This window comes from Pistacia vera, unplaced genomic scaffold (assembly GCF_008641045.1).
Source record: "Pistacia vera cultivar Batoury unplaced genomic scaffold, PisVer_v2 Contig87, whole genome shotgun sequence".
NCBI lineage: Eukaryota > Viridiplantae > Streptophyta > Magnoliopsida > Sapindales > Anacardiaceae > Pistacia > Pistacia vera.
The window spans coordinates 569,362-586,103 of record NW_022196745.1 but is presented as its reverse complement, the minus strand read 5'-3'; the positions used below and the strand labels follow the sequence as shown (position 1 = coordinate 586,103).

At 35.1% G+C, this 16,742-nt stretch overlaps 2 protein-coding genes across 3 annotated transcripts; both read right to left on the bottom strand.

The window, feature by feature from the left end:
• Positions 1 to 1,027: 1,027 nt before the first annotated feature.
• Positions 1,028 to 5,211, bottom strand: LOC116119033 (nitrate regulatory gene2 protein-like). Its single transcript, XM_031404989.1, has 4 exons — positions 4,248 to 5,211; positions 2,986 to 3,209; positions 2,236 to 2,456; positions 1,028 to 2,143 (listed from the first exon to the last, which is right to left on the bottom strand). Exons 1-4 carry the CDS (start codon positions 5,143 to 5,145, stop codon positions 1,282 to 1,284), a joined length of 2,205 nt encoding a protein of 734 aa, XP_031260849.1. The 5' UTR covers positions 5,146 to 5,211; the 3' UTR covers positions 1,028 to 1,281.
• A 5,649-nt stretch (positions 5,212 to 10,860) lies between these two features.
• Positions 10,861 to 14,956, bottom strand: LOC116119039 (probable protein phosphatase 2C 60). Of its 2 annotated transcripts, none has more exons than XM_031404995.1 (5): positions 14,537 to 14,956; positions 13,491 to 13,911; positions 12,857 to 13,224; positions 12,229 to 12,465; positions 10,861 to 11,460 (listed from the first exon to the last, which is right to left on the bottom strand). In XM_031404995.1, the coding sequence occupies exons 2-5, from the start codon at positions 13,807 to 13,809 to the stop codon at positions 11,191 to 11,193; spliced, it is 1,194 nt and encodes a 397-aa protein (XP_031260855.1). In that variant the 5' UTR covers positions 13,810 to 13,911; positions 14,537 to 14,956; the 3' UTR covers positions 10,861 to 11,190. The 2 variants fall into 2 exon arrangements, with proteins under 2 accessions (XP_031260855.1, XP_031260856.1); XM_031404996.1 differs by having other exon boundaries at positions 13,491 to 13,906.
• Between the last annotated feature and the right edge of the window lie 1,786 nt (positions 14,957 to 16,742).

Genomic DNA, 16,742 nt, shown 5'->3' with positions numbered 1-16,742 from the left:
TCTGGACAGTAATCTAAGGACATTTTCATGTGAATCAGAATCAGGAACAAGATCTTCCTTGAAATTTCTTGATCCCCCATTCCCAATAGAATGATGCATAGTACTTATTCTTATCCGTCATCCTTTTATATTTTGAGTGAGACTCTCCTTAACTAAAAATGCGAGAGCGTCTTATGTAGGATGGGCATTTTGCATTTCAATTTTTTTTTATCTTGAGACTTGACCTAAAGGGTGGTATAAATAGAAACCTCACGAATCATTAGCATTGCTCCAACCGACTGATCCGAAGAGTTTACTTGGTCCCAGTTCGACCGATCGGTTCGATTTGGGTTTTAAAACAGAGCTTATTGATTAAATTATGAGAATGACTGGGACTCGGTCGGTGCGGTACAAATTTTAAAACAGAGCTCATTAGTTGAATTATGAGAATGTCTTAAGTTGAATGGATGTATGCATGTCAATGATACATCGTAATTGAACAGTACATTAAATATTATTGAATTATGAGGATGTCTTAAGTGGGAGAAGCACATAATCATAATGTTCTCATGGCATATGGTCATGCCGTCGTGGTTATATTGTATTTGTATGTACACTTCCACCGAGTCCTCAAAATATGGACATTTGAACCATTGTACTGTATGATTGGTATATTAACATTCCTTTTCTCTCTAATCCCTATTTATATGGCTAAATCTAGACATTTTATTGGCACTTAAAAGCGGCTATCTATTGGTAAAGAGGAAATATCACTTTATACAAAGCTTTGATAAACAGAAAGAGACCCCGTCTGCTGCCACTAATTTTGCCGTGTTGCAGAGAAAATGATGATGCCCCTGACAATGGTTATGCTTTACAGCCTAAGAGCTAGTCAGAATCGTTTTGCTTTTCTGAAGAAAAACTACTTTCAAGCGTGAAGATAACTGCTTTCATGCTTTAGCCAATAGCCACTTATGAAAAGATACTGCACCATCAGGCATTCATGGACCAAAGGGTCTAATCAAATCACAAATAAAAATATCCCCTATTCATCCACCAATGTTTTTAACTACTACTTACAGAGGGTTTACCCATCAGAATTCCTTCACACTTCTTGGCACCATGCCAAGAAAGATTTGAAGAAACTGGAAATATACAAATCCTAAAACAAAATTTGGGCAACCATTAGAACAAACAATCAGCAACGCTAAAGAAATCCTACTGTAAAAATAAATAAACTTGTCTCAGCGAGTTGCTTCGACGTGATAACAATATACATATACCCGGTGAACCCCTCAATCCTCAGTGACCAGCTGTGTTATCTTGTGTTATCTGCTCAGCCTTTGAGCACTCTATGTATGATGGGTCCTCAACTCTTGAAGCATTCTCACTGCAAGTCACGAGATCGTTATACATCTTTAGAGAAGCCTTTGAGAATTCTGTTAAGGACTCGAAAACTGAAGAAAACCCAGTCTGTAATCCGTTCAATGTAACACTTTGTGTTTCTTGCATGCAGTTGTGGTGTTTTTCCTTCTCAACCTCCATTTTTCTCCTAAATATGTCCAACTGTTCCTTCTTCTCTACCAAGTACTCATTCTGATGGTCTACTTCAGCCTCTGACTTCATGTCTGTGTGCTTCGTTTCTACGAACCTGGTTTCTGCCTTCTGAAATGCCAGTGTTTTTTTATCGAGTTCTTTTGCTAGACCATCAACTTTTCTCTTTTGAGCCTGTTCTTCCCCTTGCTGAGACCACAAGGCCCTAACATCTTTAGAGAAGCTTTTCAATGCAAAGGCTACTGGCTTATATGGTAGTTTCTCCATGGAAGCTAACCAATCATGGAAAATCAAAAGCAAGGGGGGGCCATTAGCTCGATATGGGGTTGACGAGTTCCTGCCCCTGCTCCTAGAACAGAATTCAACTTCAGGAGCAAGGAATTTGGTTAACCAATTGTGGAGAGCTTCTACATATGCTTTCTGAGCTGTAATGTATTCTGTAAAGCATGAACGCCAATGTAGAAGCTCTGCCTCAAGCTGAAGCGTAGCAAGTCGATGAGAGTCATTGCAGAATTTTCCATATGTGCAGCTGGCAAAAGATTTTACTTCAACAAGAATCTTCTTCTGGGTTTCATGGGATTCCAACATAATTTTCCAGTTTTGTGTCAGGCTGTGCAGGAAAATAGAGGGTAAATACACAGGGAAACAAAGAATGTATTCAAAATGCTATCGTACTTGGTATTTGGAGATTAAATCACTTACCCTTTCAACAGTTCCACGATTTGAGGCAGCAGCTCCTCATCGGTTAGTTTCTGAATTCTCTTTGAGATAGTCTCAGCACTTCTAATTGCAACTAAGATCTGTGCATATAAATCTTTCACAGCCGCTCTAGTTTTGTCCATAGTAAGTTCATCTCCATTGACATCCTGGTTTCTCAGCCGTGAACATTTTCTCTCGTATAGTTTCCGTGTGTCATCCCCAGCCTAAAGCAAAATAGTACGTTAATTTACCAAAATGGTATTATTAGACAGATGCCTTCTGCACTTTTTAAATTCCTTTCATACATCTATTTCAGACTACAAAGTTTGTTGTGAAAACTAAGATTATCAGTCACATAAATCTACTTGAGACATATTTTGGGAACATTACCTGTTTTAAGAGCTTAAAAAATGTTAAAGGATTATAAAAGTGTAAACATTATTCCTTCTTTAATTCTACGGTTATAAAGTTAATCCAATTAATCCACCAGAAGTCCCTAGTTTGCTATCTCAATAATCTCATTTGCCGTTTACCATTTTGATAAGATCAGTAGCAAACAAGAAGCTATCAGAAGCAAGACAAAAAGCTTGTTGATTTCAGAATCCAATTAGAAAAAGAAGTGAAATCTATGAGAAGAAAAAAGCACCAAAATCCACAGGCGCAAATGAACATAATCTCATGCTTAGCTTATAGTTGAATTTGCTGACGGTAAAACATCACAAGAGTTTTAGAGTTTCAGCAATATTAATTTACCTTAACTTGCTCAAAGAGCTTCTTCTCCCAGGCATAAAGCCTTTCTAAGGTTGATGAATGGCTTCCAGAATCCATCCCACCATATTCATCAAAGAGAACATTCTTAAACTCGGTCCATGAGGCAGAGGTTTTGGAACTGGATGCTACAAGGCTTTTACAAGCCGAATGCTTTGATGAAGTTGAACGGTTCCATGTAATAGCTTGCATGAGTTTCGTTGAGTTCTCTGCATCAAATCATATATGGCACATTTCCATTAAAACTCATTGATTTGCGCAAAAATGTAACTCAGAGTGGAGGGACCTGAGCAGAAATATAAAACAAATGCAGCAAAGCATAAAGAGATATAGAACGTTAGAAAATAAAGATTCTGTGTCACGCCAAAATCATATCTACAGAGGAATTGAATCTTAGACCCACTTCAGTAAAAGCAGAGAATTAAGATTTAAAATAACAAGAAACTTTCTGAGAAAAGAAATGATTTGGAGGTTTGATTTATTATATAGTAGCCATAAGGATAAAAGTAGCACAGTCTTGATACAGCTAAAGGCATTTGCATGTGAATAATTCACATAGTTTCATGAAGTTGCAATAAGGCCCACGACATAAGACCTTAAAAGAAAATTAAAAAAAAAAAAAAATTAGAGATTTAGAGTAAAAAAACAAGTCACAGTGGTGGGACAAGTAAAGGGCAACCTCAAAACAGAAGGACGATAAGCAAAGGCAATGGAGGAAATTCACACATGCTAGCAGTTTGATTACTTAAGAAAGCAGGGATATCTTTGGAAACTTAGTCTGTCTAATAGCATCAAGGCAGAGGAAGAAAGAGATTCAAAAAGCTATTAGTAGAAGGTTTTATATTTTTACAAACAAATATCACATATAAGCCCCATAACATTAGATCTTGTCAAAAAAGGTTAAAGAATAATTAAAAGTTCCTTAAAGTGGAGCCTCAAGGACATGTTCTCTTCAAGCTATGAAAAAAATGTAATCTAATGCTCCTACTGAAACTAAAAACTAATACAGATGAAGCATAATTAAGCAAAAAAAACGAAGATTTATGTTTAGAAATTAAAACAAATAATAATAATTTCACATCTTGCATGCTATATCTTCAAAGCTAGGTTGTAGACTATCTCAGAAAGAAAGCAAGGAGAAAAATTTCTTCGAAAGAAACCCTCAAAAACGTGTAGCAACAGAAGGCAGAAATCATGGAAACAAAGGTATTAAAACAAAAAACATAAGAAAAGAATTCTGCACACACCCTTGATTTCCTCCACATTAGATTGCCAGTGAACTCTATTAACCTCCAGCATCTTGGATACTGCCTTTCCAGAATCATATGCCCTCAGAAAATGGTCTTCAATGTCCTTCAAAGCCTCAAGCAATTCCCTTCCATTTTCTGGGCCATCAATAACAGTAAGCCCCTTTGGCTCTTCTTGGCTGTTCACATTAGCTCCTTCAACCACTTTCAGAGCACCAACTCCACTCTCTTCAACCTCCTTGCGAACATTATTTTCTTCAGCTTTCATAACTGTTTCCTCTTCTTCTCTATTATCATCTTCTTCTTCTAGCTCAGGTATTCCTTCCCTCTCTCTCACAACCTTCACGTCCTCATCAGACATCATGCGGTAACCACTAATGACTTCTGCTCTCATACCATCAAAAGGGTTGAAGAAATCCCATCCAAAGTCTCTCTGTGGTGATGGCATGGCTGGTGGCATTTGCATGTAAAAGTACTTACAAGCCTGCTGTTGGTCTTCTCTCATCACTTCTTCTTCTTTAGTCTCTTCATCACAAGACTCAGAACTTGTTGAAGAGTCGGAATCACATGACTCACAAGTAACGGCTTCATGGTTTGTTGACTCAGATGATGTTTGCTGAAGAAACATGGGGTTGTTTATCACATTTTGGTCAATGGGTAGTGGTGGTGGTGAAGGACAAGTAGGAGGAAAAGTAATGAGAAATGGTGAAGAAGGTGAAGAGTGTCTAGCAACAAAGAGCTTAATGGCTGCTGAAACTGCATATAATGATTCAGAATACTTAGAATGTGCTTCAGCTAATGCATATCTTCTCTCAACTGCAAGTTTTAGCTGGCGTTTTCTTTCTCTACAAATGGAAACAACTTCTTCTTCCTCAAGTTTGGAGGCAACACACCCCATGCTTTCTCTTCTCTCTGGCTATTCTTTTAGAGAGACTTGGGATGGCGTAAAGTGAGAAAGGAGGTTTTTTGGAGGAATCTATGTAGTCTTTTGTGATAAAAAAAGAAAGTGGGGTTGTATCAAAATGACAAATTTGTTATCTGACAAAGGGGTTTACAGAACTAAAGAGGAGTCAAAATATAAGCTTTCTCACAGGTTTTGAAACAACCCATTTCATGTTTTTGTAAAGAAACAACATTTATTGTTACTAATGAGGCTCTTCAACACATTTAGAACCACCATTTCTCTTTTTTCTTCACGAAAACAACACAGTTTTTGTTACAATAAAAAATGGCACACAGAGAGAGAGAAAAAAGAATTAGAAGAAGATGAAAAGAAAGAAAACAGAGTAAAGCCACAGGGAAAGGCCATTAGCTTATAGGTGATAAAGAAGGTAGGGGCTCGAGAAAGAGAGAGAAGAAACTATGTAGTGTGTCACCTGTTTGTGTGTGTGTTTGGTCACTTGTTCCTCTACAGAGTTGGCGTACAGCCATGGCTAAAATAATAGAATACAAAACCAAAAAATAAATAATAAATAAAGTGCAAAAATAAGTGGAAAATGGAGATTTTTGTTGAGAAGAGACACATGGACAGAGTTGTGAGCAAAAAGAGGAGTCAAACGTACTGTACAGTAAATAACTGATAAAATGATGGTGACCAGACCACTGCACAGACCAGTAAGAAGAAGAGAGAGAGGGAGGGAGGGAGGTTGCTTTGTCTTGTCTTTGGTGGTTTTCTTGATTCTTTAACTCAAAATCTTGCCTCCTTTCTTTTAGCTTTAGCTTGTGAACTTGCAATAATAAGATTATATTTGTGCTCCTTAAGTTGTGATTTCAGCTAACAAAATGTCTCAACTTTCTTTGTCTTTTTTGTTGTGATAAGGACTCATGCATAAAGCTTGTTAAACAAATGTGATTTAATTCACTACAGAAAATGTCTTAAAGACTATTATTCTATCAGAACCCAGAATCAAGAACAGGGATTTTGCCATTTTGGCAAGGGCAAACTTTAGATTTTGCATGGATTTTCTGGTTCTGTTGCTATGGGAAAGATGGTTTCTGTTTGGTCAACTAATAAACCATTCTGAGGCCATTTTGATTCATTAAGTACCTGACAATTGAATGCAGGTCATAAAGAAGTCCTTATATCTATGCATCATAATTTATGTTCAATGCAAGTTTATTTTTCTTTTCATTATTTACTTGGCTGTGAAAATTAATAATGAATCTTCAAACATTTTGAGCAATTTTTCTGCCTTCTGTATACACTATACAATCCACAGAAAAGGTAAACTTGGATCTCTGCTATGGTGTGTGATGCTTACTTGTGGACCGTTGATTGTTTTTCCCAAAGTTGAAGAATGGCAATCCAATGGTCCATAAAAGGAGATAAATTACTTCTTTGTATCAAAGCATTACCCATGTCATACCCCGTTCAAATGTGAGAACTGTATTAAACCAGTCCTGTTTTGAATGGTCATGAAAACCACTTTTTGTTAATGGAAAAAGAAATCTTGATGAGAAAGGTATATAGAGGCTGCTGTAATCACAACATACGTCATAGTATTATGCATACCATACGTCATAGTATTATGCATACCATACGTCATAGTATTATGCATGCCATGTATAATTAGTATGTATATATCATGTCATACATTAACATGCATGATGAGTTTGTATACACATGTGTCTTATCACAACATACATCGACATGTACCACAAGTATGTATATATGTCCATCTAATTATAACATACATGATGTGTTTTATCTAATCACAACATGTATCAACATACATGACGAGTCTGAAATTTGCAATATACATTTTCACATTGTTGGATTATACTTAAAGCTATGTGTATACACGTCCTTCTAGTCACAACACATCTCACATCAACATAATGAACCTGCATGCACATCAATCTCAAATTTTTTCCTTTTTGTATAGAGTAAACGACATTTTCCCACCCACGGTTTGGCGAATCTTCGATCTTCAGTTTCCACCCCTAGTTTCATAAATGGTAGATTCTCACTCTTAAATTAATATCGTTACTTTTTTCTCAAATAAACCTCTACATCTCAAATTTCTCTCAAATAACCCCTAGATGATCCCGGCCAAGCCAAGAATCTAGCCTGATTTCGGCACCATTGAACCTCCCCGACATCACCATCAACATCCCCTTATCCTCCTCACCAAAACCCCTAACTTTTCCACCCGATTGCACTTAGGCGAGGTGTTAAAACTTGGATGGAAAGGAATGAAAAAATGCAAAAACCTAAGAGAGAGGCGATGGTGGGCAATTGCAGTCAGAAATGTTGGGGGTTTTGGTGGGGGGAAGCCGACGATGCTATTGGTGGTCTTGCGGGTGGTTTTCGGTGTTAGGACTTGCTGGAATTTGGATGAAATTCCGATTGACACTAAAAGCGACGACCAACGATTATGGGGTTCAATCAGGTGGGAAGGTTAGGGGTTTTGATGTAGGGGTTGAGGGGATTATAATGGTAGTGTCAAGAGGGGTCGATTGTGCCAGAATGGTCTCAGATCGTCGGTGGGGTGAATTAGAGAAGCGAAGGGTTATTTTGAAAATTTCATCTTTGAAATTACCATCTTATCCTTTTAACTGTTAGATTAAACAACTATCTGTTAATTTAAGAGTGATAATCTGCAATTTATGAAACCAAGGGTGGGAATGTAGATTCGCCAAACCTTGGGTGGGAAAATATGGTTTACTCTTTTGTATAACCTAATTTTCTTCTTTTTTTCATTGATAAAAACCTCTTTTATCTCAATGTCTACTCTTCAACAAAGTTTTATGATAAAACTCAGTTATATATGATCTTCGTAATGGATAAATCATAGATGACAGGTAATGTGAATATTTTTTATGTTCTGAACTAGAGGGCATTAACTTGTTATGCAAATACTTTGAAATATAATCAAAGAGCTCAAATATGCAAAAGTTAAAGGCAGCTCAGAGACACAGAGGCACCCAAACAACCTCACAGTGTGAACTGTACAGCTAGAGCAATAACCTAACAAACCCGTTTGGGTCATGTTCTTATCAGTAATGTAATAAATACTTTTAACCATTACTGGATGGCCGGAATGGCTGGATGTAAAACAGTAAAGGAGATTTCATAAACTTCTAAGGGAGTGTTTGTTTATGAAAATTAGCTTATAAGGAATTGTTGCTTATAAGCTAAAATTAACTTATAAGCATTTGAAATTTTAAGCAATTACGTGTTTGGTTAAAGTACTTATAAGTGACTGATAAGTAATTGACGTGTTTGATAAAATGTGGCTTATAAGTACATTTTATTATAAAATTACTAAAAAAGGTACTACATTAAACAATGACATACTATGGAATTTTAAAATTAAATAAGGATAATATGATAATATACTTGGTTAAACTAGCTTATAAGTAAAGTGCTTATAAGCCAAAGAAAAAAAAGTACCTCCCCCAACTTATTTTTTTTAGCTTATAAGCTCAAAAAAATTATAAACAAACAGGTTAGTTTAATTTTAGAGCTTATAAGCAAGTTTGACCAGCTTATAAGCTTAGACAAACATCTCCTAAGTTCGAGTCTCCTCATATAGTAATAGGGGTAATTACTAAGACTTTTATCCCACAAACAGTTTTAAGATCTCAAAAAATTAATTGAGATACGTGTAAACTAATCCGAGACCTTTCTCAATAAAAAAAAAAAAAATCATTTGACTAATAACCTGCTCCCTTTAGTCAAAGCAAGTACTACTACTACTACTACTACTACTATTCACTTTAGTTACATTTGAGCATAATTTATTGCCACCAACTCCTCCTTAGTCCCTTTCCATTTCTGGGAAAAAAGAAACCCAATCTCCTTCTCTTTTTAAACCATACTGGGTCAAGATTTGTGTCAAATTTTTTGTAACACTATTGAGGAATAAAGTACTGAGACTCCCCTAACCAAATTTTGCATTTTGGGTTTCTCAAGAAGGTCCATAACCTAACAAAAGTGGTTTTGTTTTTGTAGTTAGGTTTATTTATTCATTTACTGAGCCTTATTTTATGGATGGCATGGGAAATTGAGCCATTGTATTTGTCTAGGGTTAAATTAGTGGTACTTAATTAATATTAAATGACCATTAATTTGGTAAAGGTTAAGATTAGATGAAACAGAAGAAGGGTTATTGTGGGTTAGTGAGAATATGCTCTGACAATCTGATAACATACAGAAAAAAGGCACCTCGGAAATCCCCACTTCTTCTCTTTTCAAATTTTCAATTGCTTTATATATATATTTATATATATATATATATGCATTTTTGAAAACATTCACCATTTCAGAATTTAGAGGACAGGCCCTCCTCGTTTCATGTGTTTAAACAGTAAACGACAAGATGATACTTGTATAAAGGCATGTAAGACATGTCGTTTAAACTTGGAAGGCAAGACAATTCACCTCCTCATTGATATAATAATATATGGATGACAACTGACAAGTCATCTTGTATTAAGAAATGTGAATGACTACTCATCAGATTTTGGCAGCATCCAACTTTTTAAACAGGAAGTGAAAACCCATTTGGGTCTATAAAGAAACAAATTGGTTGTACTTAGCAGCGGTTGTCAGTACTGATAGACTTGCTGGTTGCTATGGAGCTCTAAAACCATATATTCTTTATCAGTCTATTAAATGGTCTTGCGCCAATGAATGAAATTATGGAATTTGGAATGACAGTTTCTTTCATGCCTTTTCCAGTGTTGGAATTTGTACTACTGTTTCACTGAAAATATCATCCACGAAAGTCTTTGAAAGGGCACCATGTCATATGGTATAAGTTTGATAGGAAAAATTCTTTGCTACAACTTCAAAGTCATTGGTCATGCGGCCAATAAGGTTTATTTCCTTCTTACATGGTTTAAGTTTAAATCTTGAGACTATTTATCACAATAACATTATAATTTATCTAATACTTTAAACGTATAAAATGTTCAATGGATCTCAACGATTAATTGAGGTACATATAAATAGGCCCAAACATCTCAATTAAAAAAAATTTAAGATTGACCAATTACAACCTACATATATTCATCCTAGCAAGGAATATGCATCAATCATGAACAGAAGGTCCTGATGATACGCTTGCGCAGGCATTTGAGATTTTTCAGGTTAGATTAATTGGCTTGAAGGAATACTAGTCAACTTTGATAAATTCTTCTATTGTATTTGTACTTGGGTCAGAAAAGTGGACATTAAAAAAACTTCATTCGAACGAAGACAGATTCTTAGTATTTTGATTCCTGCAAATGCATCAACCTTTAACTCTTCAAAAGAAAAATTTCCAGAAAGTAACACGTGCGCGTGACCTTTATGAGGAAATCAATGAATGGAGACCAAAGAAACCGAGAAAAGTAATAACGATTGCATTCAACATACCAAGCAGATTCAAACTGATGATAACAAAATAATTAGTTAGTCAAAGTGTAAAGGGTTCACCTTTTGATTTCTGTTCATGACTTTTCCAGAAGAAAACTGATAATATTCGTCACGGCCAAAAATTTTTTGACTAGTTCCTCCAAAGAATTAAACAGTTTCCCTTATAGATTCTCTACAAAATCTGCCTGCACAAAGTTATCAAAAACCGCTACACGGCTAGAACTATCCTTGGTACTCTGACAGAAAACATTATCATAAAAGAAAAAAAGAAGAAAAACTTAATTTGCTAAGTAAACTTTACAACCGATCGCGGAAGATCCAACAGAAGGGGAAAAAAACAGTGAAACATGGAAGAGAATGTCCCAATGAAGTAACTATAATAACTGTCAATTTATACTCCTCTTCTCCCAGTTCCTTTAAAGTATTTGGCAAAGTAGCTAAATGCAAGTATTAGTCTTCAGGTAAAAGTTACAGTATACATTAAAGAATTGAAGGCTTGCTCCTCATTATCTCCCGGAAGCTACCTGGTATTCACACAAGAGAATGATACAACATATGAAAACATGAGATACATATTCATCAGGTACCGCCAGCTTCAGTTGGTGTCGTGCAAGGAGCCAATGTGTTAGAGGGTAGGTTGATTCCACTCCCTCTCACTGATATATTTGGGGACCTGACGGAGCTAGCCCTACTCACGTGATTCAAGTCAAGAAACACAACTATTACAGTGATGTCGTCGTGGAAATGGCGGCGGACGCCACGATCAATCTTCTTAAGGTCCGAATACCTCATTTCTCTTTTCTTTGCTGCTTCTTGCAGAGCAACTTTCACCAACCTCCTTGCACTTCCCTGCATGAAGGTTAGAAAATACAAGTGAATTTTCATCTCATTTTTTTTTTTTTTTTCTCTATTTCCAGTTTTCAAATGACTTTGATTTTCCATATGGATTTGCTATAATGCAGTAGATCATTCGAAAGAATTTATCCCTAACCATACACCAAAATAAGATAGCAAGGAAAACAATAAAAGATTTCTCTCAAGTGGACAGCAATACATACATATAGCACTTAACAAAAAATTTCATCAATATTAGAGCTATTTTACACAGTTAATGCTTTGCAGACCCCTTTCAATTTAAGTAGTACATTGGACAATTTCACTGACTTTTGCCATGTGGTTCCTGTAATGGATCCAGTTCCATAGATGACTTTACATATTTAGTCAGATAAATAAAACAAGATCCTCATATAACTTAGAAAAATAAAATAAAATAAGTTGCTCATATAACTTAAATAGAACAAGTTGCCATATAAGCTATCCAAATTATTGGCCCAAACTAAATACTTTTGTTTTGTTTATTGTTTCCCGGCTCCCATCAGAGGTGATCAAAACATGTCAAACATGATTTAATAATTAGCATTAAGGGTACATATAATCAAATCTTCTGACCAAAAACTTTTAAAATATATCCCAGCCCAAAATTTATGATCATGAAAAGATTATCATCATTGAGCTAAACTCTCTTCCAATAACACATAACAATTTGAACTCCAACATTGAGTTATAAAGGAAAAGTGTCAACAACTATATAATTTATGGTAGAAATGAGCAACTTACATTGCGTGGATGATTTTGAACTATATCAACTGCTTCCTGATTCGTTAGGTGTTCCCAAAGCCCATCAGATGCAAATATCACAAACTGATCATGGGGCTGCAGCGGGTGCACTGAAATCGATGGTTCTGCGCTCAATATCGGCCTTCTCATAGGTTCACGAAGGCGGAACTTAGAATATAAAGGCTCTCTGTTAAACTCAGGCTTTTTCAAATATACATCACCAATAGATCTAGAAACCTGAAAGGCCAAGATTCTGACCATCAGTAAAAATATTCAAAGGTGAAGAAGCAATTATGAGAAACTACTCTGAGAATTCTGTACAGAAACTTGTAAAATAAAGATAAAGCATCAGCTGTCCCTAGACCATCAATCCTAACAAACCCAATTATGGAGTATTTATGTTGAAAAAAACTTGGAAATAAAGATAAACCAGTACAAGGAAGTTTCCCATCTAGTGTCATTATACTTAATAATTTTGAATGCTTAATGACAGTAATGCACAAGTATCATGAATTCTACAAGACCACAACAGTATGTGAACTCAGAAGTCATGACAGAAACTCTAGCTACACAAGGTTCTATGAAGAACTATCACATTTGTCCATTCTCTGAACAGTGAATAACTTACCTGTATAAGGCCCTTTACACGCCATACATTATGCTTCAAAACTACAATCTGCCTGTCATCAGGGTGTAAAGACTGCAACTCCTGTCTCACGGACTCTATACATGCATTGTGCTCTGCAGAGAGTTGCATGGCCAGCACCTCTCCTGTTGCCTTCATAACTCTCCCTAGAACAGCACGTGAATCGCCAACGTTTGCGATATATAGAGTTCCATTACAGATAACACCAATCAGGCAGCATGATCCAACTGCTGCTATTTGCGGTTTCATAAGCCACTGCCTAGAAACAACAGACGTAAAACCTTCTTCTGTTGCTTGATATGCCTTCCGTATCACATCCACTGACATTGACTGCTGCTCTGATGTAAACCCTGAACATAACAATTGAGGCATTAGAAAAAATAAGAAACTGGGAACAAATGGCAATTCAAAAGACCACTACATGAAGAATAAATTATCCACAAAGATGGTCACATTAAGAAATGGTCAAAGTTTGTATAAAGTTTGCAATCCTATCACTCATTAATTTGTTCCAAAAAGGCATTGAAATCCCACATCTCATATATGCCAAAAAGAGACAAACATAGACTTAGAATTAGAAACGAAGATAGAGAAATTAGAAGTTGAAGTCACTTACTCTTCAGATGTTGAAAGAGGTGATCCGTGATATAGCGTGATGTCTCAGGCCCTCCATGCCCATCATAAACACCAACAAAGGTACCATATGGTCCAGACTCATGAGAACTCAAACTGCCAGACTCTAACTGGCTTTGATCCTCAAGTAAATTGTTGGCCTGCACCACAGCCATTGAGAATTCACCATTCATGTGATGTCCTGAATCTTTGTACCACAACAGTCCATCTTGGCGACCCACAGAGTCTGAATTCGTGTGAACATATCGATCGGACCTTGGCCGAAAACAGGCCCTCAAAAAGTTCATCAACCCCTCTAACATCCCTCATCTCATCCAGACAATCCTCTGAAATCTCCTCATCTAATAACCATTCAAAACAATACTGCCCCAAATACCCCAGTTGTGAAAGTTTATGGCCCTTTACTTTTCAACACAACAACATCAACAACAAAAGCACATAATTAGTACTTGTACACGCACAATAAAATTTCAAGACAACCGTGATTTAAAATAAGCCAACTACTAATAGTACCTTCCTTTACTTCTCAACACAGAATCAATACACTCTTACTCTTCAATTTTGAATCGAATACAAGAAGAACATCCTAAAGCAACGATATCAACAAGTACAATATACACAAAGTAACAATGGTAATAACTGAAAACTACCGGATCAAACATATAATGTAAAGAAGCCGCCTTTTTAGTTTGCTTGCAGTTTTCAATTACAACAAAACAGAGGAAACCAGAGCCTTTAAAACAGAACCCATCAAAGTTCTTCTCAAAATGGAAACAACCCCTGCCCACAACACGACCGCTAAAATTGAAAAAAATCAACAGATACAACAAAAAGAAGAACTTTAAAAATAAAAAGGTCAAAGCCCCAACTTTTCTCTCAGAATATCAAACAATTTAAATATCCAGAATGTCTACTGTTTCACATTGAACAAGTAAAAAAAAAAAAGTTCCACATAAACCCATTAATCACTAATTCAACTAATTGAACTAACAAATTTCAAATTTTTCTTCAAGAAAAATCAAAGCTTACCAAACAATTTGACAAATTTATCACAGTTGATGAGCGGAGAAGGATCTAAAAAGGGAAACCTTCATCTGGGAATCATCAAAGCATTAGATCTATGGATCAATCAACTAAAGATAAAGAAACCGAGGAGGGTTGTGATTTCTTTGGTGGGTTCTTCCAGTGAAGATAATAAAGACGAGATTGTTACAGAACTAAGCGAATAAAAATGGCAGAAACTAATAAGAAAAGGTTACAAATACTCTCTCTTGCTATGTATATGAGGGTAAGCAGACAAGACCCATAAAGAGGCAACAATAGAGAGCTTGAAGCCAGCAAAGCAAAGGTCCCGTTTTGGGCTCCACACTACAATGGTCTAATGGTGTAATGGAGAGAGATTGAGGAGAGAGAGAGAGACAGAGAGAGAGTCAATGAAATGGAGTTAGTTTGGACAATGATATTCTGAAACAGTAACACAATGAGGGTGTTGCAGAAATAAGGTTCATGTGACCACACGTGGACCAATAGGTCCTTGACACCTAACCTTCTCAACCCAATATGAATAATTATACACTTATTACTCAATCAACTCTCATTCTCATATATATTCGTTCCAAACAAATTTAGATAGATTTTCCAATTTTTTTTTTTTTAATTATAATATCTAAAACTTAAACTTAAAATCTTAGGTGATATAAAAACTAATTTAGGGGGTGTTTATCTAAACTTATAAATTGGTCAAACTAACTTATAAGCTCTAAAATTAAATTGAGTTATTTGTTTATAACTTTTTTAAACTTATAAGTTGAGTTTATAAGAAAAAAAAATTGGGGGAAAATACTTTTTTTTTTTCTCTACTTATAAGCTAGTTTGACCAAGTATATTATCACATTATCATTGTTTAATTTTAAAATCCTTATTGTAGTACTCTTTTTAGTCATTTTATAATAAAATGTACTTATAAGCCACATTTTATCAAATACGTCAACTATTTATCAATCATTTATAAGTACTTTAACCAAACACATAATTACTTAAAATTTTAAATACTTATAAACTAAAATTAGCTTATAAGCATTTGTTCTTTATAAGCTAATTTTTATAATCTGAGACAAAACACTCCCTTAAAATTTTAATTTGATATGTTAATAGTTAAAACACACAATTCTTTATTTTTCTTTTTTAATCACCAAGTGAGTGTCCGAGCTTATTTGTGTGTATCTCAATAAATTCTCTAAAGACACTAGAATTGTCCGTCGGATAAGAGCTTTAATAAACATCTTTATTAATATCTGGAAAAACTTAAACTCAAAAGCTTTCGGAACTCTTTAATCATCTAGCCATGATTCTTGAATTTCTCTTCTCAAACAATGAAACTCGGTTATAAAATGTCATTACAATAGCTACAAGTTTCTAATTAAAAATACAGTTATTTGAATTTGAATAAGAACTATAGATTTGTGTCCATCAATTTGAATCTCTTCCCCTATTCATTGCCACTAAAAAAAAAAATCTAATTTTAACTAATATCATAGAAACCCCCACCTAAAATTTTAAATTAAGTTTTAGTGTTATCTCTAGTTATCCTAACGGTTAGATAAATCGGAATATGCATCTGTATCTCAACTAATCTTTTGAGATCTTAAAGTGAATGATTAGTTAAATTATCCCAGTGATTAGACCTAAAATGACTCGAACTCAAGGACTTCTTTGCTAATTTAAGTTAAAATTGATTAAAAATCTATATGTTAATGTTTGAGAAGAATATTATATGTTATTATTGGAGGTATTATTGAGGAATAATGAAGAGATTTGACCAAACAAAAGAGGAATTCAGGGGGGATTTGTGTGGATTTTTAGGAAACTGCTCGGAAACTTCTCAGGAATCAGGATTAATGTGTCTAAATTATTATTATTTTAAAATTTAATTGAAGCCTAAAGATCAATGCCTGAGAAACAGCTCATTAAGAGCTTTTACTTGTTTGGACGTATCTATCAACCGCCGACTTTTCATGACCTCTAAGTTGTTTTTTGTTCCAAAATCTTTCCATCATTTTTCTTGTTTTAGGGACTTTTTAATTTTTTGGAAAATTAAATTAAAAAAATTATGTCATTCAAAGTTCAAACATTGTTATGAATAATATTCAAAACAATTGCATAAGAGGGTACATTACCAAATCCTAGGAAAATAATTTTTTCTTTTAGTAATTAAGTGTCCTGGGCAAATTTACGT

Coding starts and splice junctions, on each gene's coding strand:
- LOC116119033 (XM_031404989.1), bottom strand. CDS start 5,145: ATGGGGTGTGTTGCCTCCAAACTTGAGGAAGAAGAAGTTGTTTCCATT. Junction 3,210..4,247: donor TAATGTGGAGGAAATCAAGG/GTGTGTGCAGAA, acceptor GATTTGATGCAG/AGAACTCAACGAAACTCATG. Junction 2,457..2,985: donor AGCTCTTTGAGCAAGTTAAG/GTAAATTAATAT, acceptor ATTTTGCTTTAG/GCTGGGGATGACACACGGAA.
- LOC116119039 (XM_031404995.1), bottom strand. CDS start 13,809: ATGTTAGAGGGGTTGATGAACTTTTTGAGGGCCTGTTTTCGGCCAAGG. Junction 13,225..13,490: donor CCTCTTTCAACATCTGAAGA/GTAAGTGACTTC, acceptor TGTTATGTTCAG/GGTTTACATCAGAGCAGCAG. Junction 11,461..12,228: donor TTCAAAATCATCCACGCAAT/GTAAGTTGCTCA, acceptor ACCTTCATGCAG/GGAAGTGCAAGGAGGTTGGT.